At 42.2% G+C, this 25,149-nt stretch overlaps 1 protein-coding gene and 1 long non-coding RNA gene across 2 annotated transcripts in view; one reads left to right on the top strand and one right to left on the bottom strand.

Moving 5' to 3' along the window:
* Nucleotides 1-1,650: 1,650 nt before the first annotated feature.
* Nucleotides 1,651-12,912, bottom strand: LOC106034277 (uncharacterized). The gene is made up of 4 exons (XR_007170026.2): nt 12,668-12,912; nt 11,910-12,033; nt 5,338-5,456; nt 1,651-3,304 (listed from the first exon to the last, which is right to left on the bottom strand). It is a non-coding gene; the product is annotated as an uncharacterized lncRNA (long non-coding RNA).
* A 118-nt stretch (nt 12,913-13,030) lies between these two features.
* UVSSA (UV stimulated scaffold protein A) overlaps nt 13,031-25,149 on the top strand; it is a 54,694-nt gene continuing 42,575 nt past the window's right edge. The window contains exons 1-6 of the mRNA XM_048081466.2: nt 13,031-13,278; nt 13,368-13,698; nt 18,179-18,299; nt 19,566-20,000; nt 21,114-21,223; nt 21,823-21,945. Coding sequence (XP_047937423.2) covers nt 13,181-13,278; nt 13,368-13,698; nt 18,179-18,299; nt 19,566-20,000; nt 21,114-21,223; nt 21,823-21,945 — 1,218 coding nt within the window. The 5' untranslated portion in view covers nt 13,031-13,180. The remainder of the gene's footprint in view (nt 13,279-13,367; nt 13,699-18,178; nt 18,300-19,565; nt 20,001-21,113; nt 21,224-21,822; nt 21,946-25,149) is intronic.

Here is a 25,149-nt window from a genome sequence, read left to right on the forward strand (position 1 = left end):
ACATCTTCTCATGGCCAGGTGGGCTCTGTAAGTAGAAGAAAATCCCTCTGGCAAATAGTCAGGGAAAGACAACCTGCACTCATGCCCAGCAAGAGGGAGCAGGCAGCTGTAGGGCCCTGATGTTTTTGGATGTGAGGACAGGAGTGGTTTTTGGCACGATAGCTATGGAGCCAACAGAAAGTAGTTCTCAATTACAGCTGACTTTTGTAAGAGGTTCAACATGTATCTGAGCTACTCATTGAAAAAAAACTCAAGGTCTAATCCTGATTTTAGTCTGAACTCAAGTTTTAAGACTCCATAAAAGGAAGTTCTTCATTTCAATGAAATTTTCTTACTTTGTTGCTAACTAGCAATGATAATTTCACTGGGGAGCTCGTGGTTTTGAGTAAGATATTTCAAACTCCACCACAGAATTCTACTATTTGACCATGTTAAAATTGCCAGAGATCTGTATCTTAAGCCAGAGAAAGCCAGCTGCAGGAGTGTTAGTACCACAAAAAGAACATTAGGAAATAGAACAAGAAATTGAAAGGGCTGATAAAGAAGAGCAGCTTTTTGTTTTGACTTACTGAAAATGAGAACAGGGTGTCATGGTGGAGTTAAGGATGGCTAAAAGCCAGTTATCTTTCACAGCAATTGAAAAAACTGCAAATTTTTTTTGGAAAGTGTAAGTAAGAGGAAAAAAGTAACATGAAATTACTGCGTAACTGCATTGTAGAGAGCCAGACTTCATTGCAAAACTGCACCCAGCGCCTCGCTTCTCGCTTCTGATAAAGGTGATGATCAACGTTGGTGGATGGTGAACTGAAATAATTTGGCAATGTGGAAGTGGGGAAAAACAAAATGTGTGCAAATTGTAGAAAACAAGTAATCTCTCTCCTGGAGTTCTTAATTGCTTGGTTTTAATGGGAAGAAGCTGTTAGAGTATCCAGCCTGGGTATGGTATCACCTGCATGGAGAGCTGGAGTAGATCCATCTTCAGGGGAAGGGAGGAAAAAGAAGTAACCTGGAGCTGCCCAGATATTCTCAAAATGTGCTGCACTTCAGAATGCACTAGAATGATAACTGAGAGTGAAGGGGAGATGTTTCCTGAGGATTCATTATGCCATACAGCTGTGATGATCGCTGCTGTTAGGATCAGTCTTCTCAAACAAAGTACAGATGTAATGCAGCATTACGTGCATTGGCTAATAGCTGGAGAAGATGGGAATTAGAAATTGCATGAGGATCTGGCTCAGAGATGATGAAATCGGCAGTGTGAAGGGCAAAGTAACTGATAGGGTTCCTGGGGCACCTGTCACGGAGTTGATACTCCGTCATTACCGATGCTGCACAAAAAACAGGAATGTGCTCATAACAAAAACAACCTCAGTCCGGAGGATGCTAGAATATTACCCAGGAAGTACAACAGATAAGCTGGAGGCGTGGGATAACAAATAGATGAGATGGTTTTAGCACTGGAGTTCATTCAGCTGTTGATTAGGACTTCACATGAAAGAGTCTTCATTAAGTATCGTGACTGTGGAGGGCTTTGAGCCTCCGTCTTATATCTTTGAAACAGAAATGCAAACCCAAAATGACTGCATAAATGGCTCTCTTACACTGAAGCTGGAGCAGAGGGAGACTGCTACGGTGGTCACCGGGGTGAACCAAAAATCCCTTCCTGGCCCAGCTGGCTCTGCATAAGACGCTTCCTTTATTCCCAAATTCCTGTGGAAAACCAAGGCTGGTTAAGTGGGTGATAACACCCAAGGGCGTACTATAACTGGATTTGTACCTTGGACCCTGTTTCCTATCTCATGAGATTAACGTTTATGTTGTCCATTCCTTAAGGCAATAGTTTTATCTACCCTGCAGAGGAGCAGTTTTTCCCAGGGAGCTCCTCCTGAGTTCCCAGCCAGGACCTTTTCCTGATGGAGCCAGAAGGAAGAATGAGAGAAAGATGATAAAAGCCCATTCAATTCAGGACAAAAAGATCGTTAACTAACTTAAATATTTTGTTCCCCACCCATGGACATTAAGCAGGATCGTATAGACAAATCCCCAAAGGAAATAAACAGATAATAAAATCAGCAGACAATTTCCTTTTCCTCCTTTGCAAACCACAGCAAGACAAATTGCTCAGACGAGGCAAGACCAGAGATGCGGGCAGTTCTTCAGGGTGCCTGTGCATGCCCCATGTGGAGGTGTCTCCTCTGTTTAAAGCAGCAGTTTTAGGGACTAGAACAATAGAAATACTTCGCTAAAAACTGAAGGGGTGGGGAATTAGGTTTAGGGAGGCTCAAGTCACCCTGGATGTAATCATTAATGATACTATTATATAAAGTGTTTTCTGTAGCTCTGATCCCGTTAATCTGATGGGTGGCTTCTAATCTCCTACAGCGCTTTGGAAGAAGCTGGGAGTCTGTAAGTGGGTCTTGCCCTCAGAGCATTTGCAATTTTACCATCCTCTGGGTATGGAAGTGCTTTGAGCAGCTACACAGCTCACCTGGGTGCATGTGAACTGAGCCACGTCCAGCTCCAGGAGCCATGGCCCTGGTACAGGCTGAATGCCATCGGGACATGACCTCGTCTAGTTGGGTGGTCACACAGTGAAGAATAGAAGGGAACTGATGTTGCTGATTCAGTGTTTTATTATTATTTATTCATTTATTTATTTATTTTTAGGAGCAATTTGTCAATATTGGTCTCAGGTATGCATACGCTGACGATCCAGACTTTGTGATACCTGTTTACTTTGAATTTCACTGTCATACCCATTGCAAAGCTCTAGCTTCAGTGATGCACTTCCCACTTCTAAAAACAGTGAATAAATAGGGTGATATTTTTGTAGGACAGCAAATTATTCAGTTTACTAAGCATAGAAAAAAAAAAAAACACTGTAGGCACAGCTGAAACATTTCTCTTAAATAAAATTTTGCCTGTTCAGTGAATACCAGACCTTCTTTGACATAACACCTATCGTGTCTTTTCTTTTATAATAATTGGGAAGAATGTCATCCGCCCTGTTAGACAGATTATCCTGCCCTTGGCTACCGTGTATTACCTACCTCTATGTTTAGAGCCCTCCACTTGTGGGTAAAATGAAAAATTCCTCAGTGAAGTAAGATTAGCAGTTGCTGGTTCCAGAAATACCTGTCTTATTCTAAACCAATTAACAAAGGATAACAACTGGTTTCCTTGCATCAGGGAACCATAAATAACATAGCCTGGGATCTCCATGTTTGAAGATGTGAGATTCTGGATGAAATGCTGAATCTGAATGCAGGGTTTGTCTTCATTGCTTCCTCCCAGCAGTCTCTTTCTAGGAACAGCATAAAAAGAAATCAGTACTGGTACCATTTTCGTGTTCTTGGTTGAAAAAGTTATGACCTTTGGGTCAACAACCCTCGTCTTGTATCTTCAGGTGCCTATTTAAAAAATGTTGTTGCAAAATAATTCCTTCACCTAGGATTTGATGAGCTTAAAATGAATGATTATTTTCCTGATTTCACACCATAAGAAAAAACAAAGCATCAGAATTGTTAGAACACAAATTATGCCTGGTTACACATTGAAAGTAGTTGAACTTCGGGCTTCTCTCAAAAGTCTCGCACTAAATGTTAAACTAAAATGTCTAGGCTAAAGCTTAGTCTTGTAGTTCATTGGTTTCTTGAATACTATAAAACTGGCTTTGTGCAAATCCCACTAAGTGTACCAGTATGGATCAACTTTGTTAAAATCCAAAAGATTAAAAATGCAACCTCACAACTTCATCTGCTCCAACCAGTCCTCCCTGCAAGCACCCAGAGGAGCTGCTCTTATGGCTTCCAGCCATTAGAGGAACCTTCCTGCCACCCTTGTATATCCTCACGTAATCGTGTCTTGAAATTGAGAACATTCTCTGAAACATTGCATTTAACTCAGGGACTCTTCAAAGTGTCGTAATACCCTTTTAAAAATATATATGTATGTATATTTGCAAAATACTCTCCCTCTATCTTGTCCTCTCTTTAGGAGGAGACCTGAACCACAGGAGTAGCCAAGGCTCCTGCTTTAAGATTTACTGTGTAACTAAATCACCAGCTTTTCCTAGTCCTGCCTCCTCTGTTTTGTGGACAAATAGTCTTCTACATGACTTACAAGAGTCAGGAGCTGTGTATCTACAGTCTCCTGATTTCAGATGACCACTCTCAAACTTTTTATAATACAGAGCTGTGTTCAGTTAGAGCACATCTGTCAGAAAAACATCATCAAGAAAGCAAGAATGTGTTTTCTCACTGGTAAAATATGTGCCTTGTTTCCAGTTTGAATTCATCGTTTGTTTGTTGTGTTTGTCAGTGCTTTATTAAAGCTTCTTTCATATATAATACATCTTTCCCTGAAGATCCTTTTATTTTTTGAAAAATTACCTCTGTTTCTTAGAGAATCATAACTGATTTAAATCTTTAAAGACATTTTATCAGCTATTTCTTTTCTGGATTTCTCAGCATTTTCATTATTTGTTCCAGCAAGGCCATGGACTCTGGCAACTTGTAACACTACAGATAGGGCTAGACTATCCTGAAAGAACTGGAGTTGCTTTAACCCACCTGTGCCCATGCAGCATTTTTACAACTCAGTGGTGATTTCAGTTCAACACTGGTGCCCTTTCAAGAAAGAACCGCTATTCTACCAGGTCCTATTCTATTCACTATTCTTTAATGCAGAGAAAGAAAAGTTAAGTTTCTTCATCAGCTTTTTCGTACAAATGAGCTTTCTTCATTTTTTGTTTGTTTGTTTTTTTTCAAAAAGTCTAAATATCTTCTGTGCTGTTGTTATTGGCTTAAAGGTTTTTGTATTGTTGTTGTTTTTTCCTTTTCATATAAAAGGCGACATGTGCCACTAGAAATTTTTAATATTTCTATGTTTTTCCAAAATTTTAATACATCCATTGTTGTCTATAAGCACAGGGACAGTGGTGAGTAGTTCTTTTTGGGAAATGCCTCCACATTTGGCTACTTCCAAGAGAGAAGTGCTCTCTTTTTAATTGTTAAAAGTAGTTTCCTTGATGTGATACCCAGGAATGCGTTTTTCAAATAAAATTCTATAGATTTTATTGCAAGTCTCTGATCACATTAAGGACTGATCCAATTAAAGACTAATTCCTGGTCTGGAAACAGTGTAGCCTTATGGAGGGATGGAAGGTACAGCAAGAGAATGTGTTGTGGGTAGAATCCATAGGCAATATTTACACATGTAATATGTGTTTGTGTATATATGGATATTTGTGTGTAATGTGCTAAATATATATCTGTGTCATGTGCATATATGTATTTATGTGTGCGTATACGTGTATTTTAGAATGGTAATTTCCACCTTTGGTTGTTGAAAGCTCCTGGGCACCCGGCGATGCCCGCAGGTCACCCTAAGGCTTTGCCTCTGGGACGCCAAGCCTGTTGCCACAAGCCGATGCTCCGAGCCCGTAGGTTCAAATCCTGGAAAACAAAATTAAAACATCCGAGAGTGAAAAGGATTTTCAGGAACGACAGTGACAGCATCCCGGGCGGGACGCGGTAACACCCCGGGCGGGATTTCTCTGAGGCGGCGCTCGCCTCACGACCAGGCCCGAGGCCGGGCTCCGGCCCTGCCGCGGCTTTCCCTGCACCGCCACCTGCCGGCCCCGGCCCCGAAACGCCGCCGAACTTTAGTTTGTGCTTATAATTAACCCTATACAATCGTACAGTAAAAACATATAGTTTCAACCCCCTGCCATGGGCAGGGACACCTCCCACCAGACCAGGCTGCCCAAAGCCCCATGCAGCCTGGCCTTAAATGCCTCGAGGAATGGGGCACCCACAGGTCCTCTGGGCAGCCTGTTCAGTGCCTCACCAGCCTCAGAGTGAAGAATTTCTTCCTAATACCTTATCTAAACCTCCCCTCTTTTAGTTTAAAGCTTTTACACCTCGTCCTATCAAGCATTATGCATGCCTTTGCCAAAGGGCAAAGAAGTCAAGGGCTTTATAAAGTTCATTTTGACTCTTATCTGTAAATGTAAAGCCCTTTATACTTCCTGTAGCTTTGTGTGCTTAAACAATCACAACTTTTTTTTTTTTTTTTTTCCATAGCTGAGGAAGTTGTGGTTCTCAGTGGTTGTGCCTCCTTCGTGGCCACATAGGAAAGTGGTGACAGAATATTTTCTGTGATTTAAGAGGAGAGAATGCTGTCACAGCCATCCAGCTCACTGCTATTGGCAGTGCTGTTTCCTGCCTGCACTGATCCTATAACTTGTCCATCTGAAATTACTGAGTGCCAGGTTTGCATTTAACTTTAAAAAAAAATAGAAAAAGAAAAAATGTTTCCCGGAATTCAAGTTCCATGACCTGGGGCAGTGCTGAGCCCTGCCAGCAGCTGATGAATGACGGTTCCAGAGCAGCCCTGTGCATATCCATAGATCATAGATCCACACAGACTCTGTTGGCAAAAAAGCCTCTCGCCTTAGCTACATGTGTCAAAAACTGATGCATTTTTATGCAGGAAATTATTAGAGAAGCAAAACTTTTGGTCCTTGTTCTCTTTGTCTCTCTTGGAAATGTTGACCCTCTTAATAGGAAGTCAAGAAAACTTTGTGTATGTTTTACCCAGGTGTATTCACCACAACTGCTTTTTCATTATTTTATATCAATTCTACTGTTAAGACTTGTACAATGACGAAAAGTAGCAATGAATCATTTAAGAGGCCTTTTAACACTTGCATGAAACGAGCTGAAACACAGGGCTGTGAGAGTGATGTTGCTGAGGGACGTGTGACTGGAGGTGCTGCAAGCCAGGGAACAGGGCCAGCGCTCCAAACTCTGTGCTCAGCTTTTCTGGAAGGCTTTTTGTCAGCTTAGTTTTTGCATATGTAGACTGCATCTACAATTCTTGCTCTGCATTGTGTTGAGGTTCAATTGCCTGAAAGTTTGTGGAACAGTTTGGGAGTCTCAGAAGTGCACAGTGTAAAAGAACAGCTCTATGTTGGTCAGTGGCACTGTCACGATGCACTTGCTGCAAAAAAAACGAGGGTGCAAATACAAGAAAACATGAATAAATATCATTTTGCATTTTGTTCCCACTTAAATATCTAGCCACGGAAGTGTAAAACATCTCTTTAAAAGCAAAAATATAAATCACAGAATAGTTTGGGCTGGAAGGGACCTTAGAGATCATCTAAATCCATCTAAATGATTGGCTCCAGACAGTTCACAAAACTTGCTGCCTTCTTCTTTTCATGATACTTCCATCTTCCTTTTAATTATACTTCATTTCCTTCTCTCCCTAACTGTGGTCTTTGCACTCTATTTTTGTCCCAGCCACCTCGTAATCTCAAACCAGGGACTTTCCTTCTGTCTGCAAAAGCTGACTTGTATAAATAACCTCTTCATAAAGACAAAGTGTTCTTTTATCGTAGCAGTAAAAGAAATTCCCTAGAAAAGCTTGTTTTGATCCATGTGGCTTTCTCGGTCGCTACTCACGAAAGATGATGAAAATGCAAAAAAAAGGCCTGAAGGCTGACAGCGTGCCTGCTTGGGACAGTTGCCTGGTGACTGAGGACTGGCTCCTGTGAGTGAATGATCATGGCATCACTGGGTTGTAGCTACCTGGTGTAAGAAAAGGCTGGAAAAATCTGAAACGGAACAGCACCGATCAGCCAGTGCTTGTGCAATGCTGTTCATGTTGGCTGGTGGAGGTGACAACAGCTTCACATCAGGAACGGACTTCATCCTGGTAAAACAGAGCCAATTAAGAGTTAGACTCCACTCAATTGTCCCCCCAGTGTTCCATGGCTTTCTCTGTGGAAGTGCTGCTCTCTTGCTGGTTGTCGAGTTGAGATACAGAGAGTTGAGATGACTAAACTGAACAAGACATTTCATTTCTAAATGGGTGGTTTTCTTAGGTGACTGGTGTAGACACATTCATAAGGCTAAAAGGAGTCGATTTCCCCCCTAGGCCTAATCTAGAGGTGTTGTGTATGAAACCTTGCTAAACTGTGATAAGCACATCACATTGGGGCATAACTCCTCACAGCTGCATTATTTATAAACCCTCCCCTTTTAACCAGAGGCCTTTAGCAGTTTCAGAGCAGTTCTCCCCCTTTCTGCATCCTTAGGAAAGGAAGAAAAAAGCAATACCTTTTGGTATCTGAAACCACAACTATGCACAGCCACTCATTTGGAGAGACCAGCTACAGCAACTGTGGTTCTTCTGCAGGTGATGGCTTTCTGGGGGTGGGATGGCTCAGATGTCAGGCAAAAAGAGCTTCCAAAATACACTGTCATGGACTCGACGTGACACCCAAACCAGTATCTTTAGGTTGTTTAAGAAATGTCTGCTAATATCATATATTTGAAAGCAGTCCCATCTGTATACATGTGGCATTTCTGTCACTGTGCAATTTAGCAGCAGGGGATCTTCAAGCAGAATTTGGGCTGTATTTCCTCTTTTGTTCTCTCTTCTACATGGTAACAAGTTACAAAATCCTCCTTTTCTGAGCCACCCGATCTGAGTCCTGCCTTAAAGGCTGCTATCCACACCCCAAAAACAAACAAAGACCTTGCTTGCAGGTTGGGTTGCTCTTCTTTGGGCGCATTCTGATAGAAATATTAACTTGTGCTGTAGACCTATCTAACCTGGAAGAATGCCAGCTGGTTTGGGAGTCATTATTTGCCTTTCTCTTTAGGTTCCAGTTAGATTTTTCCACGGAAGAAATAGCAATTTGTTGTTACTGGCCTGGAGTTTTCAGGAAATGCTGTAGGATCATTTTAAAACCTATTCTAGACACAAGTATAAGCTAAGTGTAGGTGGGTGCTCCTTGATTTGTGATGGTTCTCCTGCAGCTATTCCTGCTCCATCCAACTTACAAATGGTTATTTAATTAGTGATCTAGACCATATGGAGCAGGTTCATTCATCTCCTCCTATGACAGAATTATAAAATGTTACAATAGGCCGAAGTGTTGTCACAGTCAATATTTCACATAGTTACAGGAGGTCGCCAAGTATCTCTGGCCTTGCGTTATTGATGGTTTAATGAACAGAGCATTTTTTCCTTGAGAACATCTGTTTAAATATAGTCCTTACCCCTTATGAGCTTGTTTAGGGCTCTCAAATAACTGTCATCCTTTTGCTTGAGTCAAACTAGCGGTTAAGCATCTATTCTTCTCACACAGGAGGTCAGTATTTTCTTTGCAAACCAACTGGCACAAGCTCCGTGACAACTTAATATCAGTGTTTATCATGTTTCTGCATCTTCAGGCCTGAAACCAAAGTTATTTTAACTCCAGATTGTTTGCAGGAAAGCTTTTTTTTTGCCTAAGTTCCATTTTGGCAGGAGAATAAACCCTCCTTTTTAATTTCATATCATTAAGCTGAAGACAGCTATTTTAAAAGTTCAGTGGGGTTTCTTTCTGCCTGACATGCTCTTTCACTGCACAGCTGAAAACAATCCCAGGCAAAGAATCATCTAATAACATGGTGGAACTGTCTCCTACCTGGATCTTTCTTTTATAAAAAGACTACACCTGAAAATTGAATATTACATGAAAGTTTGAAACAATCCTTCCTAGAGCCATCATCCTGACATTTTAAATATGGGACAGAACAGCTGGCTCTCCTTTAATGCAAGACCCCTCAGACACAAAAAAGTGGTTTCAATGGATAAAATTCTGTGTGGCCCTATGTTTCTTTGTCTATGTATTTGGCCAAAACTCCTGGACTTATAGAACCAACAACCTGTCCCAATCCATGTGGCATGAAGCAGCAGACTCAGGCTTTGCTGAAACCAGGTGTAAACTGGTAGTAAGACTCAGCGCTGAAGCTCTGAGGGGCAGCAGGTGCTGTTGGCTCCTGCCTCTGCACCCCACAGTGTCCTGCGTTCCCCTGCGCCGCCCTGAGCGGAGGGAAAATCAAAGCAAGTGCAGAGTGGTTGGGACTTCTGCAGCAAAATGAATTCTGAAATGGTCCGGCTCTCTTCGGCCTTTTATCAGACTGGTCCAGATGAAGGAAGCACGGAAATATTTGAATGGTGGATATTTACCATGTTCGTTGAAAAGTAGATGGGGAAAGAAACTCAGCAACTCGAGCAAACACAATTTTATGTAATTGCCTGCGATTAAATAAATAAATAAATAAATAAACAAACAGCTTAGCTGTCGCTGGGATTTGCCTAAGGGACCACCATGAATGAGTTACACAACTCAGCATTCATTCATCAACCGATCCTTCGCAAAAACCATATGGCTCCTTGCAGGGATTTCTTAAACATTATGCATGGATATGAAATGGTGACTTTGTAGATGTTAAGTAGGTTGCTTGAGGCTCCTTTTGAAATACTGTTTCTAAACATTAAAGCAATGTTATTGTTGCAAGCAATAATCTCATAGAAAGCAGTTGTTTAGGCACTTTCAATCAAGTTAAGAAAAGAAATAGAAGAATAAGAAATATTGAAAGAGTAAACGGATCTAAACTTTAAAGATTAACTGTGCCATTGTATGTGGTTTTCACACAGAAATGTAGGACATCCGTTTTACTAGATGGAAAGCAACAAGGAAGGAAAAACATTATTTAAAAGTAAAATGCTATTAGTTTCATATATCAAGTCAAAAATAACAGAACCACTGCAAAACGTGTGTATGATTTCACTGTAGTAAATGTGCTTGAAAATATGAGTTCACTGCTTGTAAAAAGTGTTTAATGATGTCTTTCGTATCCCAGAAGCCAGCACAGAGAGCTGCAATATGAATTTACATATGCTGCTTTCAACACACGCCTTAACTGTGGATTAAGGGAAACACCCTTCAAATACCTGACAACATTTGCAAATGGGAATACCCATTTTAAATGTCTCCCTTCTTCGAGATGTTCAAAGTGAGCACCTGCAAGGGCTTAGCCTTTCCCAGGGGTTAATCAGCACTTTCAGAAATGGGGGCCTGCAGAACATTTCCAGTGAGGCACCCAAAACCAAAAGGAGGACAAGTGCTGCCACGAGTGAACCCAGGAGAGCCCCACGACCTCCAGTAACTGAGCCACACTCATGTGGCTGCTGGAGGAGGACACCAGAGCAGGGCATCACCCTCCCCCCACCCCCCTTGCATCTAAATTGACTCATTTCAGACTATTTTCCAACCTCTCGCTATTTGGCTCCTCCTGGCTTGTACTGAGCATGTTCAGTGTGTCATCAAAGCGTATTGTACCTCGGCTCAACCAGCCACCTACTGCTGCAACTATGATTAAAAGGCATCAAACACAAGCAGGGAAAAGATCAGAAAGTTGTATGTGCACATAGAATGGAAAGAAAGGGGAGAAGCGAAGCTGTGATGCTGCAGATGCCTTCCAAAATAGCGACCCGCGTAGACATTTTGTCTTATGTGGAATTACTGATGGTCTTATTAGCCTTGCCTAGTAGAGAAGATCTTGCAGGCCAGGGTTTGGGCAAGGAGAAGTTTTTACATTTGCACTTTGTTTGCAGGTTGGGAAACCCATGTGGATAGAAATTAAAGAGATCACAGGAGCTATTTTGCCATCTCAAGTATTAGGTAGGCCTGATAGATCGCCTTAAGAAGTCACTAAGGAGATGTTAATTTTCAGTGATAGCAAGCACCCCTGTGCTCTGCTGAGTTCATCTGGCTGCTCAGCCCACCTGAAAACAGCCATTTATCTAGACTAAAGTCTCATCATTTTATACAACAGGCGCATTAACTTCTCTCTCCATATGCCGATGGGTTACCTACAATGTTCACCAAGCGCTCTGAGGCTCTCAGGTGGAAAGTGTCGCATTAAGTACAGTTATGCTGTAAAAGCTCCCTCGAGAGTCCCGACAGCTGGGTTTTACCCACCCTTCTGCTTCCTTCGGGGCATAACTCACTGGTATGCAGAAGTACCGTTTTGCTAGAGCTACACCGCAAGAATCCTCACCTGTGAAATGCTCCAAAGGCAACCTGGTTTTCGAGTACTGCAAAGTGGAGGAGCTTTCCCAAGGAGAAAATCCACCCTTTCCAAGTGTGTCTGTTTCCAAGGGGAAGCCAAACATGCCGAAGCACTGGAAAAAAAAATGTAGCTTTGCCTGGCAAGGACTGGACTGTGCTTGCTTACTCGCTCACCCCACTGTGCCCATGCATCCCCAACCTACAAATCCTTGTTATTAAGACATTTCATGTGGTGAAAGAAAGGCTCCGTAGACCCTCCAGGCTTTGGACAGCAGCAGCAACTCAACAAAATTTGCTTTCCGGTGCAGAAGTGAAGTGGGACCGGGTTGTGTGGTGTCTGGAGGAGCTGGCTTCCTGCCCCCCTTGCTTTACTTATTGCCTCTTATCTAGTGTCTTATGGAAAGAGAGAGAGGGGGGTGGCAGGTTGGAAGGCCATTGAGGCAGAAGACCACTGGAAAAAAACAGGATTTAACTCTCCAATCACCCATCGTGGGACAGGAGGTGAGTTTTAGGAGCCGTGGCACCTCAGGATGGAAACGTTAAATGTTAGCGGGCACTCAGGGAGGGAGGAGATGTCATTTCTCTCCCGTGACACAAGCGTCCTGCAGGGCCAGCCAGGGCAACCTCCCTGGGCAACCCGTCCCAACGCCTGACTGCGCTTTCTGAGAAGAAATGTCTCCTCATTTCCAACCTGAACCTCCCCTGGCACAACTTGAGGCCATTCCCTCTCGTCCTGTCACTGGTTACCTGTGAGAAGAGGCCGACCCCCAGCTCCCCACATTTCCTCTCAGGCAGTTGCAGAGAGCATTGAGGCCTCCCCTGAGCCTCCTCTTCTCCAGACCAAACACCCCCAGCTCCCTCAGCCGCTCCTCACTGGACTTGTGTCCCAGGCCCTTCACCAGCTTCGCAGCCCTGCTCTGGATTTTTGATCAATTCTGTGGAAACTTTGTAATTTATCCCCCCCCATAATTAAATCCAGTCTCGGTCCCTTTAAGGACGTCACGGTCCCTTTAAGAACCCCCCCCCCTCCTCCGCCCAGCATGACGTCACGCGCGCTGTTATACCGTCAGCAGCAGGGGCGGCGGTAGGCGCCGGGAAGGGAGGGGGGGAGCGCGGACTGTACCACCCGCCGCGTTCCGGGGGGGGGGGTGCGTGCGGAAAACACCACCCGCCTTTTTCCCCCGGGGGGCGGGGGAGAAGCGGCGTGAGGGGCTCCGGCGGCCTGACAGGAGCGGGGGGGGACGCGGCGGCCCCCGAGCGATGGCGCAGCGGCTGGCCGAGCTGGTGGAGGAGCTCACCACGGCCGGGGAGCCGCAGCTGGAGCCGGGCAGGCTGAAGGAGCTGAAGAAAATCTGCAAGTACGAGGCGGCCTCGAAAATTAACGGGAAAAAAAAAAAAAAACAGACAATTTGTGTGGTAAATTTTGTCTGTTTTCCCTTCCTTTCAGGTCTTCGGATGACCACATCGGCCATGCCTACCACCTGCTGCTGACGAGGCTGAGGGAGCCGCATGCCCAGGTGCGCCTGTCGGCCTTCCAGGCCGTCCAGGAGCTCTTCGCCAGGTCCCACCGGTTCCGCACGCTGCTCGTCGCCGACTTCCAGGAGTTCTTGGAGCTGGCGGTGGGCACCGAGCACCGGCAGCCCCTCCCGCCGCCCGCTGAGGTGGCGCAGAAGCTGAGGAAGGCTGCTGTCCGCTGCGTGCAGGACTGGCACGACAAGTACGGGGAGGCCTACAAGAAGCTGGCGCTGGGGTACCACTATCTGAAGCAGAATAAGAAGGTAGGCTGCGGCTTTGCCTCCGGGTGTCATTAGGTGGTGAGGTCTAGGCCTCTGAAGGGAGAGAATCGATAAATTGGGAAGGAAACCCGCTGGGAGTCAAGTGCTCTCTGTGAGAGGCGTCCCTAAGAGACAGATCCCAAAATTACCTAGTCTTCGTTAGACTTGTGGTGATTTACCCTCACGTGAAGCAAAAACCCTCTTCTTACATCTCCACAAATTAAAGCTAGCAAATGTCTATCTCTTGGCATAAAGTATTTTCTAAAGGTTTTTCAGAATGTGAGATGCTATTTACAAAAACATTATATCTTTGAGTTGAATTGTTACAGGGTGCCCAGAGAGGTTGTGGATGTCCCATCCCCAGAGGTGTTCAAGGCCAGGCTGGATGAGGCTCTGAGCAGCCTGATGCAGTGGGTGGCATCCCTGCCTATGGGGGGGGGGGGGGTTGGAACTGGGTGATACTTAAGGCCCCTTCCAACCCAAGCCATTCTTTAGTTCTTTCCTGTAACCTGCTAGCAAGGTGAATGCTAGGTAGAGGAAATGTTTTACAGTTCACCATCTGCACTGACATCATATTCAGTGCTGACCAGAAACTGAACTAAGTGTTCTGGCACTACTTTCAAGGCAGATGCCTTTTTACCGAGACCCATACAGCATCCTGACTGAAGGCATTGGTTTTCCAGCATTCTTTTCCCATTTTTTTTTTTTTTTAAAGCTTCTCAGTTGAATACCATCTGTATGTAACTTACAGCTCAGTGATTAAATTTGCCCAGATGTATTATTAAGTGTCCTAAGTAATGGCCAGCTACTGGAGTTGAAGAGAAGGTCTGTCTGTCTCCAGCCTCAGTTACAGCACGACAGATACATAGCGGTAAGGTGTGTTTGTGGAAAGGGCTGAACTACATAAACGGGGAAAAACTTTCTTTAAAGTGATTAAAAACAAACAATCTAGGACAAAACATAAAGGACACATCTACATCGGAATAGATTACCCATTGGGAGATGTTTTTGTACATCTTTTGTTACGGCAAAAAGGCTTTAAAAATCCTAGGCTTGAAATAAGAGCGGGATTCAACCAACTCTTTCCCAGTGTGCATAAGCGTTGCTCACCAGTAGGCCTCCAGCCGCTGATTTCCACCTGAATCCATAAAGTCCAACCTGTTCAGAGTGGAAATGATACTTACAGCTTCAGCTGACAATAATCAGCTATTAAGTCATCATGTGAAATCTTAAAATATCCTTATTTCTGTCCTGAGCTGTCCTGTTCTGGCTTTTTTCACAGCACAACAAAGTGTAGGTGCCAGCCCTCCTCAAACACAGTGCTAGCATGTGTCATACCAACAGTTTTATTAAAGAGGAATTTCTCATGTAAACGCTTCTAGCTCTCCCTTCTAGGTTTCAAATTACTATATTTTGGTCATCCTTCTGCTTTAATATCTCTTCTGAGATGCAGACGGTGGAAATTGGAAACACTTTTTTAGCATTCATGTTATGTGCAATGATAACACCAGACTTTGAGGAAGTGTATTAATTCTGTTTCTTCAGAAAGATGGGTGCTGTGCGTTCTTAACAGACCAAAAAAAAAACCAAACAGAAAACAACAACAACAACAAAAAAAAACTGCGATAAACGATGCATGTCTGCCTTTCTGTTTCCATATTAAGCTAATAATGTCCCCTCCTCTTATTATTTATTGTATTGTGTTTTTTTCTCTGTATAATTTTTGGCATCTGATCACAAAGGGTATTTGAATCTTCCCTTTGTGTTTGCATCCTCCCTTATGGTTTTATTGAATAAAGGAAAAAAAAAAAAGCGATAAAGGGAAATGCAGGACTGAGGCAGGGATCTCTGACACACAACACAGATTTCCTAGGCTGGATACTCAAGCGTACAGTAAGTCAGCTGAGGTTTGGCATGTTTGTCTGTACTCGTCTGGTCAGTGCCTGCTCCCCAGTTCTGACAGGGTGATCACTGTGTGTGTATGGGGACTGAGCTACCCAGCAAGGCTGGCTGTACTATTTTTTAGGGCAGCCAAATTCGAGCACTTCTAGGAAACACAGGTTTCAATAGAAACAACCTAATCTAGTTTCTCAACTCTTGCACCAGTTAGTACCAGCCAACTGACCTAGTCGGCCTTATGCCAGCTTCATACTTGAACTGCAAGAGGCAACCAGAAGACTTGAGGAGGCACTTGTTCTTCCTAGAAATCAGAAATCTGATTCTTTCCAGAAATCAGGTACATCTGTTCTTTTGTATTACAGGTTTAGCACAATAGTATGGGGTGATTGGAGGACTGTTAGCTGTGTCTTTCTTTTTTTTTTTTTTCAGTTTATCATCACCAAAACCACCTTATAAACAGTTGGTCAGAAAATGACAAGTGCTGCCCTTTTAGGGTATAAACCCAGAGTGCTACTCACTGGTTTAAACATAGCAGGTTGAAGCTATACCTATACATATATTTAAATATGAGAACAAAACAGAGAACAGGTGTGAAGAGGTGAAAACAATTCTTCTCGTTCAAAAATTATGGACCAGTAGGAAAAGGCTTCACTGCAAAGGCAGAATAACAACTTTAGTGTGTGTCCGTGTTGTGTAAATGAGGTCAGGTGTGTCCTGACCAAGTCCCTGAGTTTGTACTGACACTGGGTTGTGAGTCCATGCGTGCATCCATAAATCGGGCCCCAAGTTATTCTGACCTTGTGGGACTTCTGCAAAAGGCCGGTGTGCCTCGCTGTGGGCAGCTCCAAGCTGTGTGTGTGCTATGGACTGGGCTGGTGATAGAGATCTAGTACTTGAGATGTGCTTTCGTTATCGATGGCAAACCCTGATGATTTAACAGCTGTATGAGGAGCCTCTGGCCAAGTACCACAGCATGAAACAACGCAGCAGAGCAGCCCGTAGCTGCCTTTTGGTACAGAGAAAGGGAAAGAATGGGCAGGTGGCTCTGTTACAGTTATTCTGATATGGGGAAGAAGCAGAGGTTTAGGAAGCCCTCGGTATCTCTGGTTTTCTATGCAAGTCAAATCTGCATGCTTGGAAATGGTAGCTTTAGTTTTTGGGTTCTGTATGTTCGTTTTTTTGTGGATGATGTCGATTTATATAAAGCCAGTGGTGCATCCTTGGGCAGTTCTCTTTCTCTTGTTGCTGTGTGGAGAACTACACAAGGTTGGCAGAAAAATAAGATCCTGAAAAGCAAAAAGCTCGCCACAGGGAGCCGTGTGCTGCTATAGGTTGTGGAGCTAATTTCTTTGTACCTTCCCAATGCCTCCCCACTCTCCCAATAAAAAAGAGATTGGTAAATATGGTAAATCTGTCTAGAGAGGTGGAGACTGTACCTGTCAGTTGGTGTGAAAGCTGAAGTATCTGTAGTATCTAGGACTAAACAGAAAGTGAGATATTGTCCAGTGTAGAGCAATCCCAACGTCATATGGGCCTCTACCCCATAATTTTACTGTTTTACTCTTGCGTGGCTCCAAAATGTTGGTGCAGAATGTCAGTATCTGGGAACCATTACTGTATATTGACAAGCTTTCTCTTCCAGCAATTACAGTGGAAATGAATGTTCAGTGGGTGCTTGTAGTACAGGAATCGTGCTGGAGAGGCTGTGGGCTTCATTAGCAGTAAAGTATGGGCTTGCCCAGCACTCAGCGTAACCTGTGGTGAAATTAATGAAATTTATGTGGTGGCAATCAAAAGGAAATGCGGTGGCTTTCCTTTTTGAAAGGCTTTTCTTATCTAATATCACAATTTAGGATTCATTTCCTTGAAATAAAAGTGAAAAATATTTAATCTTCAAGCCCGTCTAAGAACAAACTAAAAAAAATCCACTGCAAATATTTTAAGAAAGTGTTTTGAATCATTCAGATTTATGTTTATGTTTTAGTCAGAAGGTAAAGTGAGACTGATATCCTTTCCCTCGGTCCACAGATCTAATGAATATAATTGTAAAAGCCAAAATGTGATCTCATTTAACAAGTTTTAATATCATCCCTAGCACTTTGCTTGCTTATAAGTTGTTTAGTAACTGGTTATGTGTGCTAGTAGTGCTTGCAAATTCTCCTCAATTTCCTTTCCTGCAAGTAGAGATGGTGTGATGTTTTCATATAACTTGAATACTTACCCTGTGTAGTCCCTTCCTGCCCAACTCCCTAACCCCTGCCTCCAGTGCTGTGACAGAGGTCTCCCACAGCCTAGTTTATTTTTGCAGTTTAGATGTAGGACTAAACGCTTTGTTTTTCTACCTTATGATTCCTTTTTGAAAGCCATTGATTCTCCGCAGTCCCTTATTAGTAGAAGCAAAACCTCCATTCAGAATTACTGTAGTTATTGATTCCAGGAGGAGAAGAGATAAAAGGAAGTGCTGCTGAGCTGCTGGCTGATTGCTGATGTTAGAGGATTTTTCAACACAGATAAGGATCTTAGGAAATGGATTTTCTATATATTTCTTCCGAGGAATGTTATACTTTTTTCTTTATTTCCTTAGGTGGACTTTCAAGATGTGCGTGCCAGAACCGTGGCTGAAAGGCAGAGGGAAGAGGAGAAGCAAAAACGATTGGATAACATTTACAAAGAAAAAGCCAAAAGAGCTGAAAAAGAAATGGCAGGTAAAGTGCTTTGGTTCTTTTGCTGGCTTTTTTGTTTGTTTTTAAAGCAACCGTTTGTGAGGTTACGTAAAACAGATTCCAACAGAATAGCTATCCAAGCAATAGCTGACCACAGAGTGCAAGAATAATACATTTGTTAGTGTTTGACCCTCTGTCTCTCTCACGTAAAGATTATTAGGAAATAAATAAAATTAAAAGAATAAAGTGACAGTCCTTTAAGCCCAGGTTGAATGAAAAGCTTTAAAAAAAAAAAAAAAAGGTATTGTGTAAAGGTGTGGCATGTAATTCAGTAAAGTGTGAATGCGTAATCCCAAGCAGGCACGTCTGGAGTTGGGCACAATGATCCTCATGCATCTCTTCTAACTCCAGCTTCTGTGATTCCATGATATCACAAAGTGGTTTGGAGCTGGCGGCTCAATTCCTTTGTCTATGACTAGGTACAGGCTGCTCAACACCTTCTTGACTGATAACCTTAATTATATTGTGTACACAGTCATTGTGTGTGTTCCAGAAGGAGCTCTGGTCTGCAGTAATCCTGGGTGTGGTGTAGGAAGTCTATGAAAAGTAGCATATTGCTGCTAAACAATGTGTCTAACTGGGAGCTGAATCTCTAAGCAATATGTGTACGTCAACATATGTCTGCAGCATGGAAGAAGAACAGAGATAATGTATTAAATTGCAGTTACAAAGGATTATTTAATTAAATTGCTTCAGTTTCTGCAATATATGCATTTATGCCTGCATTTATCCTGCATGCTGCAAACATTTCCGTGCACAACGATGCAATTTTCAAGAGATTTAACCTTCCTCAAGTCAGTTTTATTGGTAGCATCTCTTTCAGCTGTAGCATACGTTCATCGGTGCACCCACAAACAACTAACATTCATGGCTGCACAAGGAGTACCCACGGACATCACTGAGAATATTTGTGTCTTACAAATACTGTCCTTCTGCCTCAAATTTATGGAGGTATTTGAGTCATCTTTGATACACAATGGAATTTTAGGGAGGATAGGAAAGGAGGAACACTGGTCCCAAATATTTTGCTCAGAAAATTCTAGATTTCCTGCTTAAGAATAGTGTTGTCACTTTTATAAGGACAATTTTTGCGTGGGAAAGAGATACGTATGGATAGATTATGACTGATTACTAGGTAAAGGATTACCTCTTTGGCAGTGGTATTTGTTTTGTAGATCTGTCTCTGCTCTGGAGACATCAGCATTTCGCGTTGTTTAACAGTGTTCTAAAACCATTGTCTCTTGATAGAAATGTCCCAAGAGATTGCTGAAACACTGACAGAGATGGAGAACTGTTTCCGGCTTCTGATGCCAGATCCTTTTGAGTTCACTGTGAATGACACAACTCTGGAACCCCACAAAGAAATGACTGCTAATGAGGACAGTCCTGCACCCTCCTTGTCCTCCCAGTCAGAAGTTACCCAGTCGTATGTCGGATGCCTGGATGATGAACAGCCGTGCTGCAGCAAGGACATCCTTTCTGCTTCTCAGGGTGTTAGAACTGAGAAAAATGAAGAGTTAGGTGACAAACAGGAGACGCCTGAGCAAAAAGAATTAGATGGAGGCACATCCTCGGGAGCTGAATCTGGTGTCCTTGCTCTCCACGATGATGATTACGAAACTTTTGTTAGGAACCATGGGCTTATTTCTCATAAGTATACTCTAGACCTTGAAATCTCCACAGGTACCTGGAACATTTTTTCACAAACAGCTGGAAACGGTCTTTGTCTGAAGTGCTCTGTAGTTGTTTTGTTTTTACTATGACTTAAGTGTTTGAGGTTCTTGAACACCATTTTGGTACATTGTTCTTTCCTGTTTCTGGTTCATCTAGCAACCATTCTTAGTTTTGGATGCCCTTGCATGGGATTTACAGATTTTATTAATTAGTTTCTAAGATTGAACTTTCATACTAGTTGTTGTAAACATATTATAGTGCTTTGTAGTATCGTAATGAGTTCCAAGTACTTAAAAAATAACAATCTGTTTAACGTATATAATTTTCTTTTCCATATGCTTCACCATTCACTTCTTTCCTTCTCCCTATAACCTGTGTATAAGCTGCTAATTTAGAAGTCCTCAAGTTGACTGCTTCTTAAGCTTTTCTTTGTTACTGACAACTTGCAAGAAGCAGTAAATAGTATTTTGCCAGGAAGAGTTAAGGGTTATGATTATATCTTTTCTCTATAACTTTGCTAATATGAGTTACATCTAGAAAAATCAACGTAGAGTGTGTTTTGTTAGTCCAAGAGAAATCTCTTACAAATAGATTCCTAGTGGAATTTCAAGTGCAAACCGCCAGTGAGACGGGGTATCTACTTCTGTGCCTGCAGGCAACAGAATTGGAAAGGTATCTGTGGGGGCTTGCAAGTGACTAACAGGTGAAAAGTACCATCTGTACTTGGGTAGTGGCACACTTGGCTTCTTTGACATTCAAGTGCCTTTTGCTATGGGGGGACAAGGATCATTTCATATGGAATATGCAGAAACTGGTGCAATAAGGCCCGGTTCATTGATGGGAACGTAGGACAAGGTGTGATGTAAATAGGAAGACTGCACTTGTCTTTGGTTTGTTTAGTGATTCCTTAGTTCTGATGGCTTAACAGCTCTCAACAGTGGACTGAAAGCTTTTCATCTTTTCCTCTTTTTTTTCAACATGTAGAATAATAACAGTAGAATAATTAATATTGAATATCAAATCTTTTAGAAAGGTTCATGTCTCCTTCTACTTAGTATCTTCACTAGAGAAGCTAAAACTATAAATACCATGCTCTAACTCTTATTTTCCTGTTTTGATTAGATTTAAAGGTACACGAGAATGAAGACAATACTGCTGTAATAAACAATGTTGTGGATGCTCACAAACTCCTCAGAAATAAGTTCTTGCCTTCCGTGCAGTCCTGGATTCAGGTGGGATAGAGAGCTATTTCTTCACTTCCTATAAAAAGATGAAGTGGGCACTGTAAAGCTTGAGGGAGAGTGAGCAAGAAGGAAAGTAAGGTTGAAGAAACATTGGTGCAAATAGAAAAGAAGGCTGCTGTTTCAGTAGGGGTGGACAGAAGGAGACTATAGGAGCTATATAACTTGTTTCATGGCTCAGCTCTCATCATTAGGTATGCTACGTTTAAATTACAAAAAAAAAAAAAGACATTTCAGAAAATACAGCTTCTTTGAAAAATGTTTTTGTGAAACATGTCAGTATCAGAAAAATACAATGTCCTTTCTGGCTATTGATATTATTGCTCAGGAGCTTCATGCATGGAATTTGGCCCACTGAAGGCCATTCTCAGGAGGTGTTTATAGCAGTTTTTCATTCTTTATTTGTCTTTAGTAGTTGCTGTTAGCTTTCATATTCTAGATGGGAAAAGCAGTGCATTCAGTAATTGCTACTTGTAAAATAAAGCAATTTGTGACAATGTTGTTTCGTTAAAGATGCAGGAAAACCAAATAATATTTGTCTCAGGTGTCTAGAAAAAAAGAATAACAATGTAGATTTTTTTGCTTTGCAGTTATTTACCAGAGCAGGAATAAATGATGATCGGCTGAGATGTGCCATTGATCTGAAAAATAAACTGGAGACTGCTTTGAAGAAATACAAGGAAATGAACATTTGCTTTAAGGAGAGAAATGTGGTGAGTTTTCAAAAATTCTGTGTTACTGAAGAGGACCATTAGTAATGTTTAGGTTGTATACAAAAAATGCACTTAAACCTCAGTGTGGCGAACTTTAAACAATAAACACAAGTTTAATGGATTTACTTATTCAGGTGGTCATAGCTTCACTCAGCAAGTGTTCAGTGCAACTTCCCTGTATATGTCAGGGGGTAGGTTATTAGACAAAACCATGTGAGACAGCGCTGTTGGTTTTTTGGGCAGGGAGATGGTTAAGTTCAGATTTCATATACTTAATTTCTTCATTTCTTCAACGTTATGTCCTCAGCTTCATTTGTGCAGCTATGTATTTCTCAGTAACACTCTATAGCTCTCACTCTTTCACAACATGCAAAACCATGCTAGTGTCTCTGAATTTAGGAAAATAGTGTCTCTGCTTTGTAGCATTTACTTACTACAGTGGCAGGTAATATGACTGAGGACATCTTCAAAAGAAGTAGTCGGTATTTAACGCTTTGAAGTGTCAAAATACTGCACAAAGATTAGCTCCCTATGACAGCTTTTTGTGAAACAGGTAAACCTCATGAATAAAGGGAGGCTGAAAGATGAAATGCTTTATTCAAATCCAAAAAGAAGTCTGTGGCTTGTTGGAGTATCTAAAGTAGCAGAGCTGCATAATGCTCGTTTCTGCTGGTTGCAACCAGACAGAATTACTGTATAGTTTGACATGAAAATAAGTGTTTTGGGTCAGGTGCAGAGTAAAGTCTGGACTGTAAGAACCTTGATCCAGATGTTACACCTTGGATTAAGCTGTGGTAGCCCGGTTTAGCCATGACTGAGTGTTTTGGCTTTGCTTTCCTTGTGCAAATGAAGCTTTATCAAGATTAATTTGGCTCATCATCTTAATACCTACTGATGTACCACACCAGTCAAAAATGCCAACTATGAATAAAAAGTACTGTTAGACTGTCTTGTCAGAGGCTTTTTTTCCCCCCAGTGAAATATGCGTGCTACCTTTATGCAACCAGCTATGAAGGAATCCAGACATCTGCTGTCATTCCTGCCATTTGCTTGACAGGCCTTCATTTGCTGTACCTCTGCATGGAATATTGGTTGCTATATTTCTTGCAAGATATAAAGGACATTCAAGCCTTGATTTTTGTGTGTGTGTGTGCGTGCGTGCGTGCATGTGTATGTGTTTAAAGTGGTATTGTTACCACTTCTGGAGACTGATCAATGCTATGTATGGAAGGGTGAAGGCTAATAAATTCCACCATTCCAAAGGAGGAAAAAAAAAGGAAAATATCTAGCAATGCTCTCACAGAATACATTCAAAATGAAGCAATGCATTTTGAGGTTTTAACTCATGCAATGAATACTATATGTAGTTGTTGTTCTTTTTTTTTCCCAGTAGAAAATACCCAAATTTGTTTTTAGTGCTGAGTTATTTTAATTTATAACCTGACCATATGCAGCTCTGTGCTGCAGAAAGAGGCTGTTTAAATTATCTTTTAATAATGTGTCAGACGACTTGGTTGAAACTTAAAAACACGGTAAAATGAGAATCTGATAGAGCAAAATAAACGACAGCATCTCTTAGACTGTGATTATTAGATCCCAATCTGTCAAATATTTACGTCAGCATATGAAACGTTACACTCAGCTCGTTTTCAATTCAGCATTGCTGCTTGCATCATGTGTTGCTTCTTCAGTCTTCGTATCCTTGTGCTGCCAGAACTGTAGTTCTTGCCATGCCAGAGTTTTGCTATATTCTGTATTTTTCGATCCAAAAGAAGTACTGATAGTCTGTCCTTTCGAGCACTGGCTCAGAGCCATCCCAGCCCAACAGAGCTCAGTGCATTACAAATGTCATTTGTTAGCATGTGGAGTCAGTGGGCGCTGTTGACCTGCGTGTGTGTGTAGAGATGAGCACGTCTAGAAACGAAGGGAACGTTTTGTGAGCGGAGAGAGTGAGCAAATGAAGTGTCTGAGCACAGAGGGACCCCTGTAAATCGTCTGGTTTGTAGTTGGTCTGTGATAACTCTACATTTTGATGTGATAGCAGTTTTCCTGGCAACTAATGATCACAGTCTGAAGTACGTGTGTTGTCAGGTGGAGAGCATAAAGGTGAATTGTTTGTGTACTTGCTCATTTCTTGGAGTGTAATTATTGCACTGTACCACATTACCTTCAGGGAGAATGCGGTTTTATTTTATCAGCAAATATAAAATACAGCAGTAGGGATTTGGAAATTTGGTGGGGGACCTGGGCTTGTCCACTCTCCTCACTTTCTGGTTTTATTTTGTGCTCAGTCTCTGTGTTTCTCTGGTCTCTAATTAATGCCTTTTTCATCTCATTTGTTCTCTGCTTTCTTTCTGTTCTGTCCCCACTTGAGCTAGAATGTCTTCTTAGGGTTCTGTTTGGATGTGTGGGGAGGAAGGCTTTTCCCACCCTCAAACTGAGATCAAGAAAACTGATGAAGGGAGGGTTTTAGCGAGAGATTGCCTTTATCTCTACTGAAAAACGTGAAGCCCCGCTGCTTTGCAATCTCTGCGAAAACTTTCTGTAAGTTTATGGAAGTTCTCTTACACAAACTCACTTGAAGGAGGGCACAGAACTTTATGCAGTGAAACACTTGGACTTGCAATGGATTATAGTGACATGCTATATAACCGCCTCTTTCTTTTTGCCTCCACAATGAAGAGCTCAAACCATCAGAAAGCCTTAATGATAGGGAGAGCTGTCATTCCTATGGAACATTTAGACCCTGACAACCGAGTAAGCTGTGAGACCCCTCTGCTTGTACCTCTCAGGAGCTGTGGGAGGGAAAAGACTGACAAAGGTTAGCTTTTGACTATCTAAAAACAAATCTTTTGCAACAGCTTTTATAAATGTTAATACATCCCAGCTGCCCAAACTATGCATTCCTTCTGCTCCCCCAGCAGATCAGAAGTCATCAGCACTTTTCTGCCAGAGTTATTTTTCATAGGGATGGGAGATGGACAGACAGTGGCAGTCCTCATGTACTGGTCAGAGGCACGTGAGTTTTTGTGTGCTTACACAAGTTCACCGTAGTTAAGTGTTTGTTTGGGGAGTGAATCAGGTGTTAGCTTCTGTTAGGGAATGTGTTTTGAAATATAAACAAGAGTTTTGAAATCTGTTTTTTTTCTGTGAATCTGAGTTGTAGCTGAATCTGAGGGAAGAGTACGGACGCTATGACAGGAT

This window comes from Anser cygnoides, chromosome 4, assembly GCF_040182565.1.
Source record: "Anser cygnoides isolate HZ-2024a breed goose chromosome 4, Taihu_goose_T2T_genome, whole genome shotgun sequence".
Taxonomy (NCBI): Eukaryota; Metazoa; Chordata; class Aves; order Anseriformes; family Anatidae; genus Anser; species Anser cygnoides.